Source organism: Brachyhypopomus gauderio, chromosome 17, assembly GCF_052324685.1.
Source record: "Brachyhypopomus gauderio isolate BG-103 chromosome 17, BGAUD_0.2, whole genome shotgun sequence".
Taxonomy (NCBI): domain Eukaryota; kingdom Metazoa; phylum Chordata; class Actinopteri; order Gymnotiformes; family Hypopomidae; genus Brachyhypopomus; species Brachyhypopomus gauderio.
In genome coordinates this window covers 14,108,004-14,132,382 of record NC_135227.1, presented here as the reverse complement: position 1 = coordinate 14,132,382, position 24,379 = coordinate 14,108,004, and the positions used below count along the sequence as shown (strand labels likewise).

Genomic DNA, 24,379 nt, shown 5'->3' with positions numbered 1-24,379 from the left:
TATTTGACAGCTAGAAATTCAAGATTTGAGTTGTACATGGCCTATTTTCTTTCATTTTTCCTTGAGTACTCCACTAGGTATTTTATAGACTATCTAATCCCTTCAAATTGGGAACAACTCTGTATTTTAATATACCCCTCCCCCTCCTTCTCTATTTCCCTCTCAATCCCAGGAGAAGGATGCGAAAGCATCTTTGCAGGCCCAGATTCAGAATTTAAGGGCAGACAATCAGCGACTGCTGGAGGAATCCCACAATGCATCAGCCAAACTCAAGAAGTTCACAGAGTGGGTTTTTAATACCATTGACATGAACTGATTCCTTCTGGCATTCTGGTGCCATACCCACAGCATTGTTCATTTCAAAATGTACAAACTGGTTTACGAAGGAGCAGCGTGAAAGAGATGGCCTTTGAGTGAGTGACGACTCAAGATGGCCATTTCTACAACCTGAATTATTTTGAGTAACGATGAGAGACCTGCATGTGTTCCTTGTCACCTGAAATTCGGATGGGTAACCGTGCATGCATGTGTTCTAGTTACCCAGGGGTCAGGGTCCCCTCTGATTCCCATGGTGCTAGATCTCTCCAAATCAAGCTATATTGTTTTTTTTTTTTTTATCTTGAGGATTTTGTTATGTAGGACGCAATTGGGGTGTTGGTTATTGTCTCACTTCCTCACTGATTTTCGATATGATCAACTTGCTGTCCTGACACAGAGTCTTGATTTAGTGGTACTCTTTGTAATCAAGGTGGCCACACTCATTTACTCAGACTAGCAAATTGAAAAACAACCCAACAAGCAAATTGAGTGAAATAAATATTGTTGCTAGTCACAAAAAAGCAAAAGCAACTTTCCATAAACAGTCATTTGTTTACAGATTATTCTAAAGATAATTTGGCTGATAACGCAAATAATTATGCACTAAAAACACACCTCTTCACTGTGGAACATCTTATTATGCTGTTAGTTTGGGCTGTTACTGGAGATTTCAACTCAAATAAGGACTATAAATATATGTCACTAATGTAGCAGTCCATTGGCTAGTTTGCTGATGATTGTAGGAAAGGGAACTGTATTACCTTTGGAAGTCACACAGAAATGTGATTGGAATAGCCACTTCCATGAGGTCCGGGACCAGTGTGAATTAATCTTATTGTCAACCTGTAAAACACTTTACATATTCTGAGTATGTCATCAGCAAGGTTTTGACTCTGGTGGCAGAGAAATGCGACTCTGGGAGATGCTCAGAATTTGACGAGCGCTTGAGAGCTTGATTGTTTCTGAATCCATGTTGGAATAAAGATAATGTGTGCATTTAACAGGTACCTGTTGTTGGTGAGACTCAGGTGTGTCAGAGTCCACTGCCTATTTGACCACTCTGAAATAATGACAAAGCTAAACATTTTATCAAACTCTTATGTGTAATATGACTTACTGTATATTATTTACAGTATTTGGTGTAAACAAATATTACTGAAAAAAGCTTTGATGCCATACGGTTATTATTTATATCAAATTGTGAATAACTACAAACATTGTCCCTTGTACAATTACCCTGCAAAAAGAATACATATTTTAAAAATATATATTTATTTGTTGGTTAGTCACTTTAAAATATAATAAAAACCTTTATAAGATGTACAGGGAAGGAAGACTTGGCTGAGCGCTGTGTAGCTTGTTGTAAGCGATTACGCCTGAACTGGAAGTGGTATTTTTATCCATTTGTTGTTCATCGTTTTGATTTGGGAATATGCACAACATCGCCATCTATTGGAAAAAATGCCACATGAGAATATGCACAACATTGCCATCTATCGGTAAGTATGCCACGTGATTTTGTTTGAGAATCACAATTTTGTACTATAGGCCTACATAAATATCGTTTTCACGTTTTTGTTCACCTTTATTATGTCCAACAAGGCAACAAGAAAGAAATTTTAAAATGGAAGTTTATCCATTTTTGTTGCTGCATTTGTTGATCTGATTAGACACAGGGATATTTCCTTATCTTAGTGTAGCTCTACAGAGCGTAGTATTATTGGCTGCAGTCCCCATACCCTCTACAGACATGAGTGGATTTTGTTTACTTTTGGAAATTTGTTCTTCCTGACGTGCTGTAGCATGTTGTACCTTTTCCCTCAACCTTTGACATGTAAAGATGTTTATTCCATTAAAAGTATTTTGGACATATTCAGTTGCTTTCTTCAGTCCAATCAAAAGTTGAGTGGGCCAGATTTTAAATATGTAAAACATCATACATGTGCCATGTTTCAATATTTCAATAGCCTCAGCATCTTTATGTCCATATCACTTCAACAGCCATTTTATTAGAAAATAATATAAGAAGATAGATAGGGCCTATCTACATTGTCAGTACATGTCCTAAGTGTGTAGTTACATGTAGCCCATCTATTGACATGCAGTCCATCCCTGTTTCAAGTAAGTCTAACCTATAGCTCTCAGTACTTGTATTCCAGTTATTGAGTGTTTCTAATGGTGTGATAAGAGATGGAATCATGCCAGGACTGACTGGTGAAATACTGGTGTAGAGGCTAATTAATGTGTTACTCTCCATAAACTCGAACACATAAAAGGCACAGATAAACTGGGTATAAACAGACCTAATGACAGGCCAGAGAGTGGGGCTATAAGGTATGTGCTCATAATACAAATTACTTTATAATAATAAAAAGTCATTCTGAATTTATATGGGTTATTCATTGATCTGAGAGATACTAGATAAAAGTTAAAACCAAAAGTGAGTTTCTAGGATGGTACGGAAACATCTGGGACATATAGTGGATATATGATGGGGGAGAGGGGGGATATTGCCTTTATGCTGTTTTGCAGGTAGTGCATAATTGATGAATGTGATGTCCTACACAAATTTGCACTAATTATGGATTTTGATATGTGGCTAACACCCAGAATAATCAATGGGAAAATAAAAACTTTTGGGGGGGGTCTTTGGAAAACTGGGTAAGATGAGCCATCTGATCACAAACTATCTGTTTTTTTCTTCTATATATATATATATATATATATATATATATATATATATATATATATATATATATATATATATATATATAATTTATTTATTTATTTATTTTTGCAAAAAATGGCTGTCAAATGTTTTGGTTTGGGGAGCAAATCAAATATAATCACATCTCACATTTAATGTCATTTCTCTATTTAAAGGTATTTTACTGAAGTATTATATATGTTGATAACATTATGTAAAAATGTGATTGAATTAGCAGAAGTGTAGCTGTGACTAACCACCTTTCCCAAAATGGAGGCTGTAGAGTAAACTGAGCCAGAGCCTTGGGGGTTAGTTACAGTAGTGCTCCATCTGATCCCCTGTGTTTACATGAATTTAAAACAGACATTTGGTGTTTAAAGTGGTATTGCAGCCTAACAATGAATAAGTTCATTCTATTTCAGATTTTATGTGTTAAATCTGAACAGCTGACATGCCACATACCTAATTATAGAAGGAAAACATTAATTTCATACATTTAATATTCATACAATACTTCATATTTCCCTGCAATCTACACACATGGAATGTTGAATTAATTCTGTCTATAATTTTCTTTGATTGAGTGCTGGCATAACCAAGCTAAAATGTTATACACTATTATATCAAACACAGTATGGTGTCAATTTAAAACTGCCATGTCTATTTCTTAATCCTAAAAAAACTTGGAAAACCATCATCAGCTTTCAGAACTGTAGAAAAATTGTTAATTCATTTCATGAGCACAATACTATCAGTACATTTTTATCAGTAATACGTTTATATTTAAAAGTATTTAAATGCCAATACAATCAGTACAATGGCTAGTAGATCGTAGGCCTACTATCTTTCTCTCTCTCTCTCTCTCTCTCTCTCTCTCTCTCTGTCTGTCTGTCAGTCTCTATAGAGCTCTGTCTGGCTATATATGTGTATAGATGGATGGATACAGATTGATGGAGAGAAAAAGAGAAGCAAGTTTCCAGAAAAACAGGAAGTTTCAGACAGAGGTCTCTGTCCAGCTCTGCAAGTAACATGCTTCATATACACATACTTACCGGGTATCAAAATAAAGATGTGCAGTTTTATTCAAAATGGATATCTAGATGTTTAGCCCATACAATAAAAATCAGTAGAATCACATATCTGCAAATCAACTTTACAGTGCTGCACCAACATTTAGCCAACTGAAGGCAGTTTCCCCTGCCAGTGAATATAACTCATTAAGATAGTGAGGTTTGGGGCCTAAGAACATTATGGCCTACTATAAGGATGACTAATAGTAAATAAACGTGGGACTCACGCTGGTATCATAATTGGTTTAGGCTAAACCCTTAACCGTTACAGTCAAGATATTAATTCAATATAAGCTTTTGTCTGAACAGAATTTTGAAGGCATGCTGGGTTACAAATGCATAGAATCCCGGTTATGCTGTCTGATGTGAACAGTACTTTCTAGAGATAATGCTTGGAAAGCATGTCCTAAAGCCTATTCAGTAAATTACTTCAGCCAATTAGCCCATTTTATTGCACAAAGGAAATCCCTTTAAAAATATCTCTCAGATATAGGCGTTTTGTGTCTGACAGCTCAGTCCCAAGATTCACGCCTCTTTTAGAAATCTGCGCCTGGATTGGTTAGGATTTTCAAGCTGTTTCCTGATTGGTTGTTTTTCTCAAGATTTCCCTCAGAACGGAGAGACTTGTCTCTTCTGCTATTCCGTTACAGTGTGGCAAAATGGCGGCTGTCATTCAGAACCCTCTAAATGCGTAAGTAATTGACGAATTATTTATTAAGAGACGTCTTGAGACTTCACAATAAGTTCACGGAGTTCGCGTAAAAAAGTAAAGCAACGCGAATTAAAACTTTAAAAGACTTGTCGTTGCTTCATTTCGAAATTGCAACTATGCTCACGCACATTTTCTTAAATTGTGCTCGAAGGAGTCGGTGTCTTGTGGCTATTTAGGCAATATTTTACAAGGCGTTTTTAAATCCCGCACTTGAGAAACTCAACACAACAGCGCCTTCATTAAACGGCCAGCTCGCATTATAGAATAGTGTCTTTTATTTCTGAAGAATAACAACATGGCTAGCTAGGTTAGCTAACCAAAATGTCCAGAATGTGATTTTATGACTTAATGGAAGTGTTTGCGGTGCCGGTGAGGGGCCAGTTCACTACCGTCGCTGTCCTGGCCGGGACACATAACCCGCTATACCATATCATTCACTGGTATAATGTGCATTTTCGGAAGTTTTTTTTGTTTGCTTGTTTCCTTTCTGAATTTTAAGTTCAAAGCTAGCTAGGGTAACGTACTAAGGTAGCAGCCTGGCTAAGTTAGCTGTCGAGCTAGCTAGTTTGGCTAACGAGCTAGCCAGCCCACAGTCGACATGTTATGTTGTGTTTGTCCACACACAGTAGGGCGGTTTACTCCCCAACATGTGTGGTGTTCACAGCCTGGGTGTCCTACACGCTCTCTCCCCTGTTTACGGCACGATTATTAGACCGAATGCGTGTGCATGTCGGACAACTTGCCAGCGGAATACCGATGTGGTTGTGTTTTAGCTTATGGCTCCGGCAGGGCAGCTCGCCTCGCCATCGGATAGTCTCGTATATTTGAGCAGGGACCTTAAACAGGACTCATCGCTCGCTGTGGGAATCTATTGGCGTTGTTGTTGATGTTATTATTACACGTACTAGGTTACATTGATCATGTATCATAAACATTGGCCATAGAAAACAGAAACTAAATCTGTGTGTAGGCGCAGATGGGAATGTACAGGCCAGTGATGATGATGATGATAATGGGACCTTTAAGTTTGTAGGAGTGTGAAGTGTCGTTAACTAGACGTGCCCATCACTGGATATGGAAGTGCATAGTGTGAGCAGGAGATGGTCTGTTGAAAAACAAAATGATGCTTTTTTTGTGAACCCTGCATTGAATAAAGAAGGTCGGTGTTTGTAACCCACACTGTGAATTTAATTAATTTTATGAATTCCTTGTTTATAGCAAGTTAACTAAAGGCAGGATTCTTTAGGAGTCACTAGCAATAGCTTAGTTTCTTCTGCACTCCTGTTTTGTTGTACCTGTGTTTCTTATACATTGTTAAATACACAGAATAAAAATTATAGTAGAAGAGTTGTTGGTGTCTAGTGCAAGGTACCTTCCACATTTTTTATGATGATCATATGCCTAAGCTAAACCAGGAGTATTATTTTATTTGCTTCAGTCAGGTTGTTGCTCTCCACCGGTGTTGTACTGTATTAGATTTATACACTAATATTGACTAAGCTTTAAAATGTTGCATATAGAAAGTAAAGTGTTATGGTATTCTATACATCAGTTTAGGTTAACTGTGGTGTGTTAAACATGTAGGTCTGTTTAATTTCAGAGTATAATACCATTATGAGTAGCATAAAGTCATTATCTATGCCTTAATTGCCATATACAAAATAAATGTTAAAGAATGTCAGCAGCGATTCTCTTAGCCCATTTCTTAATGTAGGTCATCTGCTGCATTTAGGTAGTTACAGATACATTTGCATATTTGTGTTCTTACTATGAACATTCTATTAGCACTATCTATACCATGCTGGTATTACCTATAACTATCTGCACTATATCTTTCTGAGGAAGCAGAAGGTGAGTGGTGGTGTATGGTAATGAGCCCATGTAGTGGATAGGCCAGAATGAGGTGGTGTCACTGCCTGGAGTGTTACATGCTCTGGAGCACATTTCTCATTGTGACTACTGTTACAAACAGCATAATACGTCAGTAAATATTTGCATCTGGGGTTAGTTGATTGGAAGAAGTAGGTTTTAGAGAAAGGGTGCTCGGCTCTAGCCCTGGAGGACTGCTGCTCTGCCGCATTTAGTTCCAACCCTGACCAGTGAGGGGCATGATCAGAGCCAGATGTTTTGGAACTCTGCGGGGTGGTAGATCATCGGATGCAGACTTGTGGACCGTTTGCTTTAGAGGAATGGATACCCCTCCCCTTTTTTCAGACTTATTCTTGTTTTGCTAATTGAAATGGTAACCTAAATAGAGTCAAACTTGCTTCATGGTAAAAAAACAAAGCAAAAAGTATTATATTATAAATCCTGGAGTGGAATGCATCATAAAAATTTCAGTGCTGAGTTCCATTAGAACTTTGTATCAAGATATATATCAAGTTTGTTGGCCCTAGCTTATAAGAGACTTCCACACAGAATCCATAATTCAGTGTGGTACTTAAATGTGTAGACAGTTGGAATTTATCCAGCATTCCTAAGGCACTCTGTGGCTGGCTGAATGAGAGAGCCGTGACATACGTATCATGTGATCTCAGGATAGGAAATAACCATCTCTAGGACAAAGAATGAGAACCAATGGTTTATGGAAAGATGTGTACTTTGAAGCCTGCCAATGTTATTGCATGAGTATTAAATGATCTGAAGAAGTGGTAAAAATCAAGCGTATCATGTGATATTGTATCACCACGATCATTATTACTGAAGTCATAATACTGTTCTGTTCTCCACCCCGGTGCGTGAGATATGAGTTCAGACACGTAAAAATATTTGACAAAAAAAAATTGGTCAGTTCATACTGACAAACCTCTGGTGGAACAGTTTTGCTTAATTCTCTTTGAGCCAGTTGCTACTGCAGTTGATCAGATTGGCGAATGCAAAGTTGTGCCACAGACACCCGTAGATTGTACAGGACTCCTCATTCTTTGCCGATTTACTACATCAGGTAGCTGGTGTAAAGGTGATTTAGAAAACATGCTCAGTGAATCTGCATCAGTTGCGCATATTAACAAAAAAAAACCATCGTATGTGTTTCTAGTACGATGTAAAGGAGATAAGTTTAACATGAAACTTTTTAAAAATGCATATTGTGGGCTGCTCCTCTGGTGACCTCTGTGTTTAAATCATATGACCTTAAGCAGTACAAGATGCCATAAAAGATCTGCATGCTGCTTGACTAAAGCTAGTCACCTACTCCATAGTGCAGAGGTATTCAGATCAGTCCTCATATTTTCCACTCTCCTTTTACCTACAAGTCAGGTATGGGAATGAAGTGAACACTGATCATTTAGTCAAGAACGAGATCTTGTGAAATGCAGGACTGGATTGGCATTCAAGGTCTATATTTGAATACCCGTGCTGTTGTGTATTTACAGCTATACCTTTAAAATTCAGATGATTTAAAGTTTGAGTGCAGAGTCATCGAAGAACGTCAATAATCAGTAGAAGCAGAAATGATGTTGCACTTGAAAACAAATTATTACGTAATACACTATTAAAAAGTGGAAAAAAGCAAAGGTTTGAGCTCAGCATACCTATAACATTGTACTTTTCTCTTTCACTCGCCTTCACTCTGTCAAATACTTTCACACAATTATCAGCCACTTCATTGAGTATTAATACCTATAACATGCATATAATTCACCTGTATAATCAGTGTGTTGTGTTCCAGCAGCAATGCATAGAATGTTTCAAGATCTTCAGTTAATGTTCATGTCAATCATCATCAGAATGTGGGGAAACAATTATATGGGTGACATTTCCCTTGGCATGTTTGGTAGTGCCAGATGGGCTGGCTTAAGTATTTCAGAAAGTGCTGATCCCCTGAGATATTCATGCACAACATTCTCAACTCAGGAAGACTATGGATGCTCAAATATCCAGTCCTCACAGCCATAATGAGCAGAAAAGCATCTCTGAATGTAGATGTCGGCATTTGAGGTGGGTGAGCTATAACAGAAAGTAATCACATTGGGTTCCCCTCAGCCAAGGTCAGGGATCTGATTCTACAATGGGCACACTAAAACTGGGCAGTAAAAAAAAAAAAAGGAAAATTGTTGCCTGATGAATCTTGGTTTCTGTTGTAACTTGAAAATTTTAGTGTCAGAATTTGGTGTAAGCAGCGTGAATCCAGCACTCAACCTTCTGACAAGAGTTCACACTGCTAGGGATGGTGTAATGGTCTGTAGAATGTTTTCTTGTTAGACTGTGCAACTTCTGTGGTAAACCGTGTGCATCCTTTTGTGGCCACAATTTGCCCACCTCATAATGGCTACTTTCAGTATAATAATGAGGCAAGTCGCTTCACACTGGTTCCATGTCAATAAGTTCAGTGTGCATCATTGGCCCCACAATCACCAGATCAGAATCCCAATAGCACCTTTCAGGATGTGGTAGTTTGAGATTTGCGGCAAGAATGTGCAGCTGGTTAAATCTGCACCAATCATTATGTAGTCATGTAAACATGCATCAAAATCTTAAGTGTCCGATAACTTGTGGAATCCACAGCATGAGACAAATGTGGTTCAGACTCGATTTTAATATATATTCTTTAGCCTGTATTTTATATATAGAAGTGACCAGTGGGAATGTGCAAAAAGGATGTGCACAGTGATTTTAGGTATGCTCAGTGGGTTCCCCTGTGCTCGATATTAAGTTCAGTTTCTGGGAACATCCAGCTGTTGGGTGTCAGTAAATTTGCAGTGTTGTGGTGTGAAAACCTATTCATGATTCATGAAGGACCAATGACCAAATAGGCTAAAAGTCCTAAATTAAGGTCAATGTCAAAATTATTGTGTTGGTGGAGAGAGAATTACTGCTGGACTATGAATGACTTAATAGAAGAGAAATCAATGCTGAATGTGTGGGAAGATGTAATTTTTTTATAGTTTCAGAAGCTTTTTTAATTATCTAAAGGCCATCTGTTTTCTGTGTTACACTGCATTTTTTTCCGTCAGTTTTTGCTGTCAGTAATCATATAGGAAACAACATTTAAGCAATAATCTTTGCTTGTTGGTAGTGGTGTATGTGTAATTCTGTCTGTAAGCCACAGCTCTTACCCGAGTCGGACACTCGTGGAGTGACTCCACTGAAAAAAAGACTCTTGGTTCCATAGAATGGATGTAAAAATGGGTTTGGGTGATTTGAAAATTAAATCACTATTATTTATATTGTCACTATGAATGACCTTAGTTTTTGTTTTAGTACCATATACTCACTGGCCACTTTATTAGGTACACCTGTCCAACTGCTCATTAACACAAATATTGAATCAGCCAATCACATGGCATCAGCTTGATGCATGTAGACATGACTAAGACGATCTGTTGCAGTTCAAACCGAGCATCAGAATGGGGTAGAAAGGTGATTTTAAATTACTTTCAACGTAGCATGGTTGTTGGTGCCAGGTGTGCTGGTCTGAGTCAGGTGGTCAGTTCAGAAACTGTTGATCTGCTAGGATTTTCACACACAACCATCTCTAGGATTAGCAGAGAATGGTCCGAAAAAGAGAAAATATCCTGTGAGTGGCAGTTCTGGGGGCGCAAATACCTTGTTGATGCCAGAGGTCACAGGAGAATGGCAAGACTGGTTTGACCTGATAGAATGGCAGCAGTAACTCAAATATGCAGTCGTTACAACCAAGGCATTCGGAAGAGCATCTCTGAACACACAACACATCGAACCTTGAGACGGATGGGCTACAGCAGCAGAAGACCACACTGGGTGCCACTCCTGTCAGCTAAGAACAGGAAACTGAGGCTACAACTCACACAAGCTCACCAAAATTGGACAATAGAAGATTGGAAAAACATTGCCTGGACTGATGAGTCTTGATTTCTGCTCCGACATTCGGATGGTAGGGTCAGAATTTGGCGTCAACAACATGAAAGCATGGATCCATCCTGCCTTGTATCAACAGTTCAGGGTGGTGGTGCAATGGTGTGGGGGATATTTTCCTGGCGCACTTTGGGCCCTTCGTACCAATTGAGCATTGTATCAACACCACAGTCTACCTGAGTATCGTTGCTGACCATGTCCATCCCTTTATGATCACAGTGTCTTCTGATGGCTACTTCCAGCAGGATAATGTGCCATGTCATAAAGCTCGAATCACCTCAGACTGGTTTCTTGAACACAACAATGAGTTCACTGTACTCCAATGGCCTCCACAGTCACCAGATCTCAATCCAGTAGAGCACTTTTGGGATGTGGTGGAACAGGAGACTCGCATCATGGATGTGCATCTGAAAATCTGCAGCAACTGTGTGATGCTATCATACCAATATGGACCAGACTCTCTCAGGAATGTTTCCAGTACCTTGTTGAATCTATGCCACGAAGGATTAAGACAGTTCTGAAGGCAAAAAGAGGGTCCATCCCGGTACTAGCAAGGTGTACCTAATAAAGTGGCCGGTGAGTATGTTTTTGAAGAAAATTCAATATGACAAAAGCAGAAAGAAGGTACTGTTGTTGTGGCATGGTGCTAATTTTGTGCACTCCTCTTCATGGAACATTTATCTGCATTTCCTGCTTTAACTCCGGACTGAAGCAGATTGGGTACACATGGCCCTGTGTTTCAGTGTGCTGCTGGCTGTACTGTCACCCATTTAAATACTTGGTGCCCTTCATGCCCACCCCAGCTAGAAAGTGACCTCTAGCATTTACAACTTTGTTTTCCAGTGTCATTCAAGTATCCGTTTGGTCCGTTTCACCATGGAACAGCAGAAATGTATACTAATCTTTCTTGGCACAAAATACTCAGCAGAATGTCAGATTTGACATGATCCCAGGTAGCACATATAGCTCAGATCCCTTTCATCATGAGGATACAATACCATAGAGCGATTGGTGTTATGAAAGTAGGAATGGAAAATGGCCAGTGTTCTCAACAGAGTATTATGTACACAATCTATTACATCTAACAGTGCACATGTGGTAATGTCCTATAAAGATTTGGGTGAACTCCCCAGTCTAGTATGAGAGGTTGGTGGAATGCACACTGCTAAGTGAAAGTGGTAAGACTGTCCAATCACCCTGGCACCCTGTGTTCAGCAGAGTCATATCACAGTTACTGGTTGCAGTGCTAACCAGTCTGCACCTTGGTCTGTGTTACTCCAGGAAATGTGGGGGGTGGGGTGGGGGGGGTGGAATTTAAACTAGGTTTTTATGCCTTCTTTGTTTGCATAATTTTTTCTTATGGTTTACCATCCATCTTGCATTTTTGCTTGTGCTTTCACAGACATTAACATGTTATCCCGCAGTTTGCAGTGTTGCAGCTAGACTGACTTCCTGTTAAAATGCCAGGAGTGCACCTGCATGGTCTCAAGAGATGTGGCCTGAGTCTCATAGGCCAGGCTGAATATACTGAATGGAAAGATACCAACATTTTGAGGTGGAAAGTGTCGACTTCTCTTGTGATTAAACAGTGCTTTTGTTCCGCGTTCAGCAGAACAGTGATGGGACATTTGATTACATTTCATTTTGGCACGGCTGCTTTGTGCTCTTTTAGCAAACTCCCAGCACTGCCACCGAGTTCTGGGAGAGATGCAGAGATGCGCACGTGTCTCGTTTACCGTGTGAAGGGAAAGCAATAGCTACTTGAATTTCATTCTTTTTTTTTTGTGTGTGTTGTATTTCTTTGTACATGTCACTCTTGTGTGCCATGATTGTATTTCGGTGTGTAGAAAAATATGAAAATGATCAAGCATTTTGTTTTTAGTTTTGAACTTAGCTGTGGCATGGTGTCTGCACACGTATGTGGGAGAGCTGTCACACGAACATGTTGCCTTTCGATGTATTTAATCAGGTTGTTTGTAACCCTCTTTCCAAGTGGCATGAATTTGGTTCCATGGTCCCTCACTTTCTCTGTTCTTGTCTCTGCCCATCACTCCCCAAGAAGCAGGCGTGTCCTCCCACTCTTGAAAGCAAAACACTCTTACATAGACTTTGCATAATCAGACAATACAAGCAACGCCCATGATGTGGAACAAACATTAGATCCAGAGACAGGTGTTTTTGTTGGTTTTTTTTATTCAGTAAATTTGAAAAATGTTTAAATATATGCATGTGCAAGTGTTAGCTTTCATGTTGACTCCAAATTATTTAAAAAAAAAAATGAACTCCAAATTATAAAATGTCATAATACAGAGAGGTGGAAGGTCTGTAAGATCTCCACCAGAATCCATCTAATGATAATGGAAAAATAAAGGGTATAAACACAAATGCTTGCTTACAATACAGGTCTGAAAATAGCAGGACTAGAGGACTGTGGTGTTATTATACATAGCCCAATGCGCTGGCACGTTTGATAAGGGGCATCAACAATTAAAAGGTTCCTGCTCACTTTTAGAGAAGAGCAATATAAATGTGACGGTTCTAAACAAATTAGTTAAAAACAATACTTTTAATATTATATAGTGTGTGTGTGTGTGTGTGTGTGTGTGTGTGTGTGTGTGTGTGTGTGTGTGTGTGTGTGTAGAAATTTACCAAGTATTTTTAAACTAATAAATTAACCACATTTATGACTAATGTAGAAAGCCAGTCTACAAAAGTAATTTTTCACTCGCATACAAATTGAACCCTTTTGTAGAAACTGGCATGCAGGAGAATTCTCGCTGGCTGCATTTAAATGTGTAGCTATATATGCATTTAATATTGCCTAGTAAAAATATGAGCAGTGAGCCCTACTAAGAATATTTGGTGATGCACATGATGTAAACCTGCTGCACATTTTCTGCAAACTAGCTCATTGATCACTGCATCTATCCCAATGTTACCCAGAAGTTCAAGTGTTTTCATGTGGGTAGGTGTGTTGTTTGCTTGTACCGTAATACCAAGCTAAATGAAGGGCCTTGATGTACTGTGGCATCAATGTAAGTTGGCTAAAATAATTATGAAAGTTCGGCCTGGGGCCTGGATACATTTATAGCTACATGCTGGACGTATTTATAGAAAGTTAGCTATGTGGACCCATTTCAGATTCATTAGCTAGCGTTAGCTATGTAACGTGAAAAATCGGTCACATTTTAACAATCATTTAAATTTTTTTCTAAGATCGCATTAGGGTGATTTAGCCTACATCCCAATATCTGACATATGCTTAAACACAATAGCCAAGGAATTAAAGGTCAACATTTATTGTTAGCTGTGGCTGTAACTTGAAGAGTATAATCGGATTATTTTGGCACACTAGGCTGCAGATTAGCTATCAGAATAGCAGGGCAAGCAAAGTGTTTGTGTCTGCAAAATGGCACAAAAGACCATACTGATCCATTGTTAAATGTCAGTATGCAGTAGATGGTTCTGTACAAATAGGCTTACTAGTTATCTTGTTTAATGTCTACCAAAAATGTATTCCAACAAATGAGATCCCAAACAAATATTATGGTGGTATAATTGTGGAACCCATTATATTGAAGCTTACATTTTCCATCCCTTTCATAACTTGGTGGTTTTAAGTGAGTTGTTTTCTAGATTTATATATGTATGTATGTATGTATGTATGTATGTATGTATGTATGTATGTATGTATGTATGTATGTATGTATGTATGTGTGTGTGTGTGTGTGTGTGTGTGTGTGTGTGTGTGTGTGTGTGTGTGTGTGTGTGTGTGTGTGCGCGTGCGCGTGCGTATATATATATATATATATATATATATATATATATATATATATATATATAATATTGCAGAACCATGTTCTAATGATCAATTTAAAAGCAGCGTCTTTTAAAGCAGCCTTGTTTTTTAAATAGTGCAAAGAGATAAATCCATAGACTTTTCTGAATCTGAAAATTTTGACATTTCAGAATTGGGAAGAAGGATCATAATTCACATTGTGGATCGTGATTGGGTATTCGAAAGGTTGTTTTTATATATATATATATTTTGGAATGGTTGCCCACTCCTAAGTGAAACATTGGCTGCTTGTGCAACGTGTTATTGATTCTGTATTGAGATTTGTGTTGTATCGTCTCATAGGGATGTGTCCAGTGATTTCAGCGTCAGATTCACACAGTCTGCATATGTCATGATTTCATTACTGAAGTGGCACCAGGATTAATAACTTGTATTATTATTAACTTTATATATAATGGAGAGCATTGATTCATAAAAATCACTTCCTTGGCAAAAATCACTTATCCTTTATGGTTCTGTGACTTGTATATAGATTTGTGTATTCCTGTGTGAGTCTGTGTCTGTGTGTGAGCATGCATGAGTGTGTGCATGCCTCCTAAATGCAAAACGGGTTTCTGAAACCCCAGCACAGAGATTGTAGTGCCATGTGATCTAGTAGATTGTTGACAAGAACACTGAGCAGTGCAGGCCTCAACCACCTAAAAGATTCAATGCAGTTTTCCTCCCTCGCTCATGTAGCCTGTCTATCATAAGGCTCTTTCTAGACAGTTCAGTGTATGCAATTCTGCCTGTATGTCTGCCTTGCTGTTTGTCAGGTAACTGTTGTTACACTTCAGCCTTTGAGGGTGCCAAGCACTGTGGAGTGTGATGGGGTATCTTCACATTTCACAGGCTTCATTCTCTTAGTAATGGAGCAGGGACATTTTGAACTGAGTGCTTCTATTGATTGCAGTTATTTTTTCAAGTTATTGTAGCTAGAGAATTTTGGAAGGTGATGAAACTTGAAGTCCTTTTGGTGTTGCTGAACATGTGATTTATGTAACTATAAACCTAATAAATGTATCAATGCTTCAAATTGCCTCGGTTTGGTTTTTCCCCTCAAATGGTTAATGTTGTTAAATGTACTTTTACTTCCAGACAAAAACAATGTGACCACTGAATCCAATCCTCTACCATTTGAAACGCGATTTAAAGATCTGCTTTGTTAAATATATACGTCAACATGCATACCTAAACGTTCATTCAAGCTGTGTTTGCATGCCCATAAACACGGAAAAGGAAAATGACCAAGAGTGTTTGGTGGCGTTGCAGGTTGGGCGACCAGTTCTACAGAGAAGCCATCGAGCACTGCCGCAGCTACAACGCTCGGCTGTGTGCTGAACGCAGCGTCCGCCTGCCCTTCCTCGACTCGCAGACCGGAGTCGCCCAGAACAACTGCTATATCTGGATGGAGCGCCACCACCGTGGCCCAGGCAAGTACTGAAGTCATGTATCTTCAGAACCCCTGTGTGGTTTGGCTTAGAGGTCCATTGATGCTGTCTTGATGAGCATGCTGAAGGTTCCAGGTGGTTGCATCTGACCACCAGCGAGCTGGAGTTATTTCTTGATTGCCTCCTTGTGATTTGTGTGTTCAGGTGTTGCAGCTGGACAGATGTACACGTACCCAGCCCGCTGCTGGAGAAAGAAAAGGAGGTTGCACACGTCCATGGACTCAAGTCTACACCTGTATGGTCTACATATAGGTAAGGGAATCCATTAACCGCAATGCTCTTTTCCTATTATTGTCCTGGAATCAATGCCTCTTACTCAGTTATCAACTTTTGAAAAATGCTTGAAAACCTTTTGAGTCTAACCGTAACTGTCATTGGTTTGTACTGTACTAAATTTAGCTAAAATTCTATTATCTGAATGGTGTAAAACTTGGGTCAAGTAAAGGTTTTTGGAAGTGTTTTGCTGTATCACAAGGTAAACTTGTGAATGAGTGTTGGCTAATGACCCCCCCACCTCCTCCACCCCCTCCACCAAATTGCCCTTTACAGCTTTGCTGTTGACAGAAAATGGGGTTTATCAGCATGTTCAGCATTGTTTGTGATGTCTTGCAAATTATTGCTTGCAGTTATCCTGCTGTCTTTGCTGTCTTTTGTGCTGTAAGAAAAGCTGTGATGAGTGAATTTACAAACAGTGCGTGTATGTGTGTGTGTCTGCGCGTGTGTGTGTGTACGTGTACTGACTGTTCTCTGTCTCAATTCCAGATGGGAGCCTCTCAGCTAGAGAGGCTCTGCCTACCCCAAGTACAACACTGGAGGCCTTGCTCAGAGGGGACGGCCTGGACAAGCGGAACAGCTCCAGAGACGAGGAGAGTCTGCTGGAGATTCAGGTAGGCAGCTGGCAGAGGTGCTGTCCCATAGTCTTTAAAGAGCCGACTCAAAAGATGGGTAAGGATGCTGTTTGTTGATTGAGAAACAAGATTTTAAATTGATTTTCAGATCAATTCTGGCTTACCTTAGTAAGTGCCAGCCATTTTTTTTATTTACTTAACTGTTTAACTGGAAGTAAATAAGATGGAGCCATTGATTTATTTTTGTCATATGATTCTTTACTGCTTGAGTAATGAAACCATATTGTTAACTGCACAACTCTTCTCCTTGCAAATATCATTGACAACTTCCAACTTGATCTGCTTACAAAGACAGCTAGAGAAAAATGTAACGGCTATGACAGTTATTACTGAGCCTACCTCTGCTTTAATGCAGAATAACTGTTAATTGGTGCCAAATTAATCATTGTTCATCTGGAAGACTGAACGGAAATATATTGGCACCCAAGAAGACAGTCACCAAGCTAACAATGTTGTCAAATGAAGGCATCTTTGGGGAGCTATTTATTGTTAATTGTTCAGTGCTGTGTAGGATGGCTAATTGTTTATTGTTCCCAAGACTCATAGAATGGTGGTTTTCATTAGCTGGCCATTAGCATATCTTTGAGAAGGTAATGAATCTCTCAGAATGAATGGTTAATGAAAACAAATTCCACATTTGCATATTTGTTTAGGAGAGAAGCCTTTCTCTTGCTCTCTTTTGCTTTTTGTACTCCTCTCTAACTCGTCCCCTCTCCTGATTATCAATTGCAGAGAGTTTTGGAGGCTGACGCCAATGAAGATGGCTACCATGACGATGAAGACTTTGAAGTAGACATACCAAAAAGGAAACATCGGGGCAAAGGCAGAGTGAGTCACTGGTCACTACTCTAGTCCGGTCACCACTGGTGTGGTCAACTCCCATCAGCCCACATACAGGCATATGTTTATCTATTATTAAAATGATCTCATGGTATAATAACTTCCATTCTGAAGTTTTTCCCCCCCACATTGAGTGACTTCTCCACCATCAGTCAGGAAGAAGTATCAGATGTAAAAGTTGAGAGAACCAGTATCACCTAGTGTTAAACAATTACTGATATAAAAATATAATAATTGGTTTTGCTTGGACAACACCCAGAGTGAAGCTGGGTTATGCATCGTCAGCATCTGTTTAATTTGAATCTCTCCGTCTGTTTGCAGGGTCGAGGTTCAGGACGTCGGAGGTCAGATCTAGATGACCAGGATAAGCCATACATCTATGAAAGTAAATAACTCGCACAGATGAAAATGAGAACATTTATGCTCAAAAACAATGCTATAACCCTGGTGACCCATTGTGTAAAATACTGCTAAAATAATTAATTAATGTTTTTGCCCAAATAGCTGTTTGATATCTTTCTGAAAAAAGACACGTATGTAGTGAGTAATAAGAATTAATCAGGATTTGCTCAGCATCTGGACTACATGTGGTTAATCCAAGATGGCAGATGATGTCTAGAAATACATTTTGTTTGCTTATTTGTTTTTGTTTTCTTGTTTTGTGTGTTTTATGTGTTTTTGCTCTTTTCCGTTTCAGACAGATATAAACAAAAGCATAACTCAAAAACTGTAGCATCAGGTAAGTGGAATTTTGAAACTGGGTGACACAAATACCTTTCCACTGTTTTCACTTGCTTAGTAAGAAGAATGTTATATTATTATTATACTTGTCGGACATTTTACCATAATTTAGATCACCTACTGAAGCACTGAAGCTTACCAGCTTCCCATTGTTTTCCAGTATGTGGGAAGCGCTATAGGAATCGCACTGGCTTAAGCTACCACTATGGCCACAGCCACATTGCTGAAAAGGAGGGATCACAGGCCAGGGACTCTGAGCCCTCGCAATCTCCAGCCATCAACCACCGTCCTCACAGCCGCAGACGTAAGCTCACACACTGATGCCTCTCTGTGGTGACCAAGCACAAATAAATCTTTTTTTAATTTTTTTAGTTGATCAAGTACTGTGTGTAAAAAAAAAAATTAAAAAAAAAAAAAAAAACAAGTGAGCTCTGGTAATTGTGGCAGTGCTACTTGATAAAAATAACTTTGAGAAAGCAGCGACAGACTTGGTGAAAACCAAACACCATGTGCTCTAATTGATCCGTTCCATGTTGACAGAACAAAAGAGCCCAGATGCAGGTCATGCACGCAGCAGCCTCTGCAGTGTCTGTCGGGTAAACTCAGGCTCCAAACTGAAAGAAGGCAAGTGCTCCAAGTGTGCTGGTGCAGGTACGTGTGCCTTTGATAATCTCCCCACTTCAGCTTCTGCTCACCCAAGTATTTCTGATTGAAATTCCAGATGTACCACATGATACATATCCAGGATATTTATAGGGACTTTATGCACTACATCAACAGCAAGCGTTGAATTCAAGTTCATACAGAACTGGTGGCATTGAGTATGCATTAACGATGCTACTGAGGTTGGGTGTGGCATTTTTCACCAGGCAGTCCAATTTGGATTTTATGGTGTAGGGAATGATTGGCTGCATGGGGGTAAACATGGGGGGTAGTACATCATTGTGTACTGGTACTGTATGGAACCAGTGGCACTGAGCGTGTATTTATGATGTCTGTGGGACTGAGTATAGCCTTGATCAGTGAGATCATGGTTTACATTTAATAGGTTCAGTAAGTGGTAGGTCTGTGTTTTAAAAGTGAGCTTGGAAGGGAGGGTGGGTCTGGCATTCCAGACCTCTCTGGTCTTCCTGGGATGTTGTAGGCTTAATTAAGCAAAATACCATTAAAGGGAGGCGCCTACCCAATGAACCATGTGACTTGCTTAAGAGGTTGTGGATTCTTAGAGGTTATAAGTGTACTGTGCCTTATTTGAAACCCTAACGATCTAGCACGGGGCATTTGACATCCTGTGTATAATTAGATTTGAGGTTTTTTTAAGTGTTATAGTAAACGTTGTCCTCTCATGTTCAAATACACTGGTTTTGCTCAAATGTGCTGTGGGTTTTTGTTCCGCGACTTTACACCATCACTGCTTTGAACCAAAAGTCAATACTAAATGTTTTTTTTTTTTTTTATAATACCTACTCTTCATTTTCTATTTCTAAAGAATTATATGTGGTTATTGGGTTACAGCTGTCATATCTTATGGTACTGCCCAAGAAAGGTGGAGAGATTTGACAATTGTAAAATTAAATTGTTGTGGGGGGTTTTTTTTTTTTGGTTTTTTTTTACATTTTCTAATGTATTTATAAAACATAATTTTCCCTTTCCATCCTCTGGCCCTGTGCCCAGCATTTCTGTGTTTTAAAAAATATCAATTAGAATATTTTTTCAGTGTTTGTAAGGTTCTTTTTCCACAGATCTGGCTGCAGTTAATTTATGTACATTGTTAACAAACAATTGTGGACAAAGTTATTGTACATCATATAAAGCATCAATAAATCTACATGGTTATATTAAAAAACTAATTGCAGACTTGTAGAAAACTGTGTCCAGACTTGTGATGTATTTTGTCAGGTGGGCGGGACGGGGAGAAAGACGAAAAGACGTTTGCTGGGGCTGAGGAGCTGTTTGGCACCACGTCGGAGAGCGACACTTCCACTTTTCATGGTTTCGAGGAGGACGAGTTGGACGAACCCTTATCCAACACCAGTGAAACCTCCCCAAAGGGCAGATAGGAAAAAAGCAAAACAAACTAACTTGCAGGCCCTTTCAAACTGTTAGCTAACCAACAGTGCATCCCCCTGCAAAAAATAAGAAAAAAAATCTGCTGCTTCTTTTAAAAATCTTTTTAAAATTTTTGCTTGTTTTTCTTTTCTCCATGTTATGGAAAGCAAAGCACAAGTCATACTATCAGAAGAAGATATATGAAAGTGTTCTCTTTCTTGGACAACTTACACCAATTAATAAGTTATGTCTTTCTTTTGTTATTATTATTATTTATACATTGACGGCGAATAAGAACAGGCTTTTTTCCCTTGAGGGGAAATACTATATTATGAACGCTGGAATGGATGGATATGAATTTCAGATCTACTTCTGGAATAACTTCCAGGGACATGAACTCCAGTTAAAACCAAGATTAAAAATATTAAAAGACAGCTTACTCACTGCAACGTGTAAAAGTTAATAAAGGAGTCCCCCCACCCCCCCCTAAAAAGAGGAAAAAAATGATTTTTTGTTTTTTATGGTAGCATTTTATGTCACTGGAATTGCCAAGGAATGCAAGCGATAACTCTTGAATAAGTCCACTTAAGTACTTTCTCATGTGGATTTTGAGTACGCCAAAATGGAGCTGGGACAGCTTTTAAGGAGAGGAGTAGCAGATGTATTATCTCTCGTCGGGCTCTGCTGAGATGACCGTATGGTCCAGATTGACTGCAGAAAATGGTGAAAACAGAGGTAAAGAGGTAAGGGTCAATCTACCTTTGAGTGCAGATATGTCTGACTTTCTCAGTTCTTACTTCTGGGTCTAGTAGTACCTGCCATGTGCTTTGCTTTTAGATACATACTTGGTCATTACATTTTTGTTTAGCTACCTGCAAAAGGTTTCTGTGCTGGCTTTTATGCACCCAGAGTCTCAGCATTGTCTTTATATGTAAAGGAATGGCTCCCTAAACAAGGAACTTTCATTTAATGTAACTAGCCAGTTTTATGGTTGATGTTTTCAGTAATGGTTATCTGTTCTCTCCTCACCAGAGATGGAGCTGTGATGAAGGAGGCAGGAGATCTGTGCTGCTACTCGAACCTAGAAGGTGATTCTAGACATTCTAGATTCAGAACCCATTTCTCCAGCCTTCTGAACGTCAGACCCAGTGATGCTAAGGAACCCTCCATTCAGCCAGACAACCACCAGACTCTCACACTCTTGGACAAGTATTTTTCTTCCCCCCTTTCTTGGACTGCTGCTGCTCCTGTACTGTTGGTCTTTATTCTGAATCTAAGACTGTGATTAGGTGATCAGAGCCATATGAAACTCTTCTTCCCAACCATGTCCTGGAGACATAAGTGTCTCGTGCATATTCTAGAAGAAAACCTGTCATAGCTTTACAGTGTCAGCCACTGTCGGTAGGCTTGAAATATCGCTTCAAGGGTGAATAAAAACTGTTGCATTCGCTAAAGACACCATCCAGTGAAATTTAACCCTACAGTTTTGCCAGTGTCCATGTAATGCTGCGTTTCACACATTTGAGGAAACCCATGAGTGAATATGCGAAGTCATCCAGCTATTGTAAGTGAAAGTCAAATCTGTCCAATGAGGGACGGCTCTTCCACGTTTCTCTGAATTTCACTGTGTCCATGAGATGCTTTGTCCCACCTCTGTTCTTATCAATTGAGTGAAGTGGTGTTATAGCAGTGATCATTCTGCAGCTTTCCTCTGGCTCACGTCCCTCTCCCATCTGGTGTACTATGATAAACAGAAAATGTTTTTTTTACTTTGTCATGGTCAGAGGAAAAAATACAGCGACAGATATTTTGCACAAATGTGTGAACAGAAGACTGAGATTGGTATACATTGTTTAATTTCCAGTGGCCCCTCTGCACTGAAATTCATATTGTTCTGTAATAACCTGAATTGACACAGTGAATGGCATTGAATCGCTGTTATAACCCAGTCTCTCAGGGGAAGCTGATCCTGACAGCCATATCTAAAAACACCACTCTACAATCTTCCAAATGTTAATGTCCTAGATCTTCTGTCACTGAACATTTTGATGCCTGTATTTTTAAAATCTGATTTTATTTCTGCTGATTACATTTCACATTTCTTGACTTCTGATATTCTCCAGTCCTCTTCTGGCATCCTTCTGTATTTGGACTTCCATATGAACTCGGGCGTTTTCATTTTTTGAAAGAAGCAGAATGGTTTCTCTCATACGGGTGATTGCTTCAGGCCCATTCAGAGTAAGACATATAGTCAGACCTCATTAAGCTGTTGGGACAGAAGGCCTAAAATAAAGCTAATCGCATGCTTTAAGGATGTGAGGTCACAGCAAGGAGCAGGGTGGAGAAGATGCAGTTCTGGGTTTTTTTTTTTTTTTTGACAAACATTGCCTTACTTTTGATTAGAACTACCCCTGAAATGTTTGTCACAAAATAATTTGGTATTATACTTATGGATTTTAACAGAGCTGTGTATTAGAAAAGCTTAAACATTTGACAGACCGCGGCCCTCATGGAAGTGCTCACATAGTCTGTGTTGATCTATACCACTCTCCTGAAGCATTGGAGGGCATTGCAACACCAATGTGTTTGCTCATCTTCATGGCACAATGTACTGGTTAACCAGCAGTGTCTTTGAATGCAGGGTTGGGAATATACAGTGAAAGGTTTGATCAAAGGTCTCAGGGTGCAGGTTTTCCCAATTAGAATAGAAAAAAATGACATGAATAGCAAAGATTAAGTCTACAGCAGGGGTCCTAGGTATGCTTCATTTTTGTCACTTGCAACCAGCATTGTGGTTAAAGGTAGAATTCTGCTTTAAGTGTGTGAGCTCAGAGCATGATCCCAGCAATGGTGACAAAGGAATGGAGCATCTAGACCAAAAGGCTGTAAGTGCCATTTACTATTTATTCTGCACTCTTCTAAAATGTGAACCATGCTCCCACTCTGTGGTTTACAGGATTACAGAAATATAAATCATTTGTATACTTCAGAGTGGGTGATGGAGGGATAAGGCTGTGATGAACGTTATTTTATTTTATTTTTTAGAGGCTTAACATTTTTATTTTTATTTATGCAAGGTGTTGGCTTCTTCTACTGTACATGTAGTTAGCCTACAATAGCCTACAATGTTAGTGATGTGTTTTCATGCAATGTTTGCAAGTATTTATATGAAGATAACCAGTTGATATGGGTACACAGTGATTGACTCAAAGGGTACATGATCGCATCCAAAATGAGTATGGGGTGAAAACCAAATTTGTGCTGTCTTCGTGATTCCCACAAACACATGCACATACAATAAACAGACTCGCTTTCATATAATCCCCTCAGGGACCATATCCTCACGCAGAACTAAAGCATACATTTATGTCTTGTAAGGGCAAATGATTTTCCAGAATGACAAATGTGTCCCGTCAGTCTGACTTCACTGAAATCTGTGGAAACTCCTCATAGATTCTACTGATTTTAGAGAATGGGGTGCGTTTGCTGATGAGTTCTTCCAGTCAGTGGATCTTGTGCACTTTTTTTGAACAACTGCTCCTCATGAGGGGTAATGATCATGATGAATTTTAGTAACTGATCATGTCTACTTAAACATTTGAAGTAGCCTCTATACCTCAGAAAAGTCAGCAATAGGCCCGTTTTTTGTGCATTCCTGGGGTTGGAACAAGAGCCAATATGAGGTGAAGGAGTTACCTGATTATTTTGTTTGCATCTGTAAATAATGTAATCCAAATGAAGTCTTTGTTAGTGGTTATTTTTATTGTGACAAAAGGAATTAAAGAATGAGGCAACAGTGAATCTCATGGAGTCATGTGGATTTAATACTCTGCTTCTCTCGATAAGTTGACATTGATGCCAGGAAAATGTGTGTGCTCTGTAATTCTAATCCCAGAATTTGTTGGAGTGG

At 39.2% G+C, this 24,379-nt stretch overlaps 2 protein-coding genes across 3 annotated transcripts in view; both read left to right on the top strand.

Annotated features, from left to right (window-relative positions):
• sipa1l1 (signal-induced proliferation-associated 1 like 1) overlaps positions 1–2,190 on the top strand; it is a 41,107-nt gene extending 38,917 nt beyond the window's left edge. For both annotated transcript variants that reach the window (XM_076979268.1, XM_076979267.1), the window contains exon 21: positions 173–2,190. In XM_076979268.1, coding sequence (XP_076835383.1) covers positions 173–316 — 144 coding nt within the window. In that variant the 3' untranslated portion in view covers positions 317–2,190. The remainder of the gene's footprint in view (positions 1–172) is intronic.
• Positions 2,191–4,726: 2,536 nt separating this feature from the next.
• Positions 4,727–24,270, top strand: LOC143481287 (zinc finger protein DPF3-like). Its single transcript, XM_076979269.1, has 11 exons — positions 4,727–4,786; positions 15,753–15,913; positions 16,076–16,183; positions 16,694–16,818; positions 17,572–17,667; positions 18,001–18,064; positions 18,377–18,418; positions 18,581–18,724; positions 18,961–19,071; positions 20,320–21,212; positions 21,502–24,270. Exons 1-10 carry the CDS (start codon positions 4,755–4,757, stop codon positions 20,478–20,480), a joined length of 1,044 nt encoding a protein of 347 aa, XP_076835384.1. The 5' UTR covers positions 4,727–4,754; the 3' UTR covers positions 20,481–21,212; positions 21,502–24,270.
• Positions 24,271–24,379: the final 109 nt, after the last annotated feature.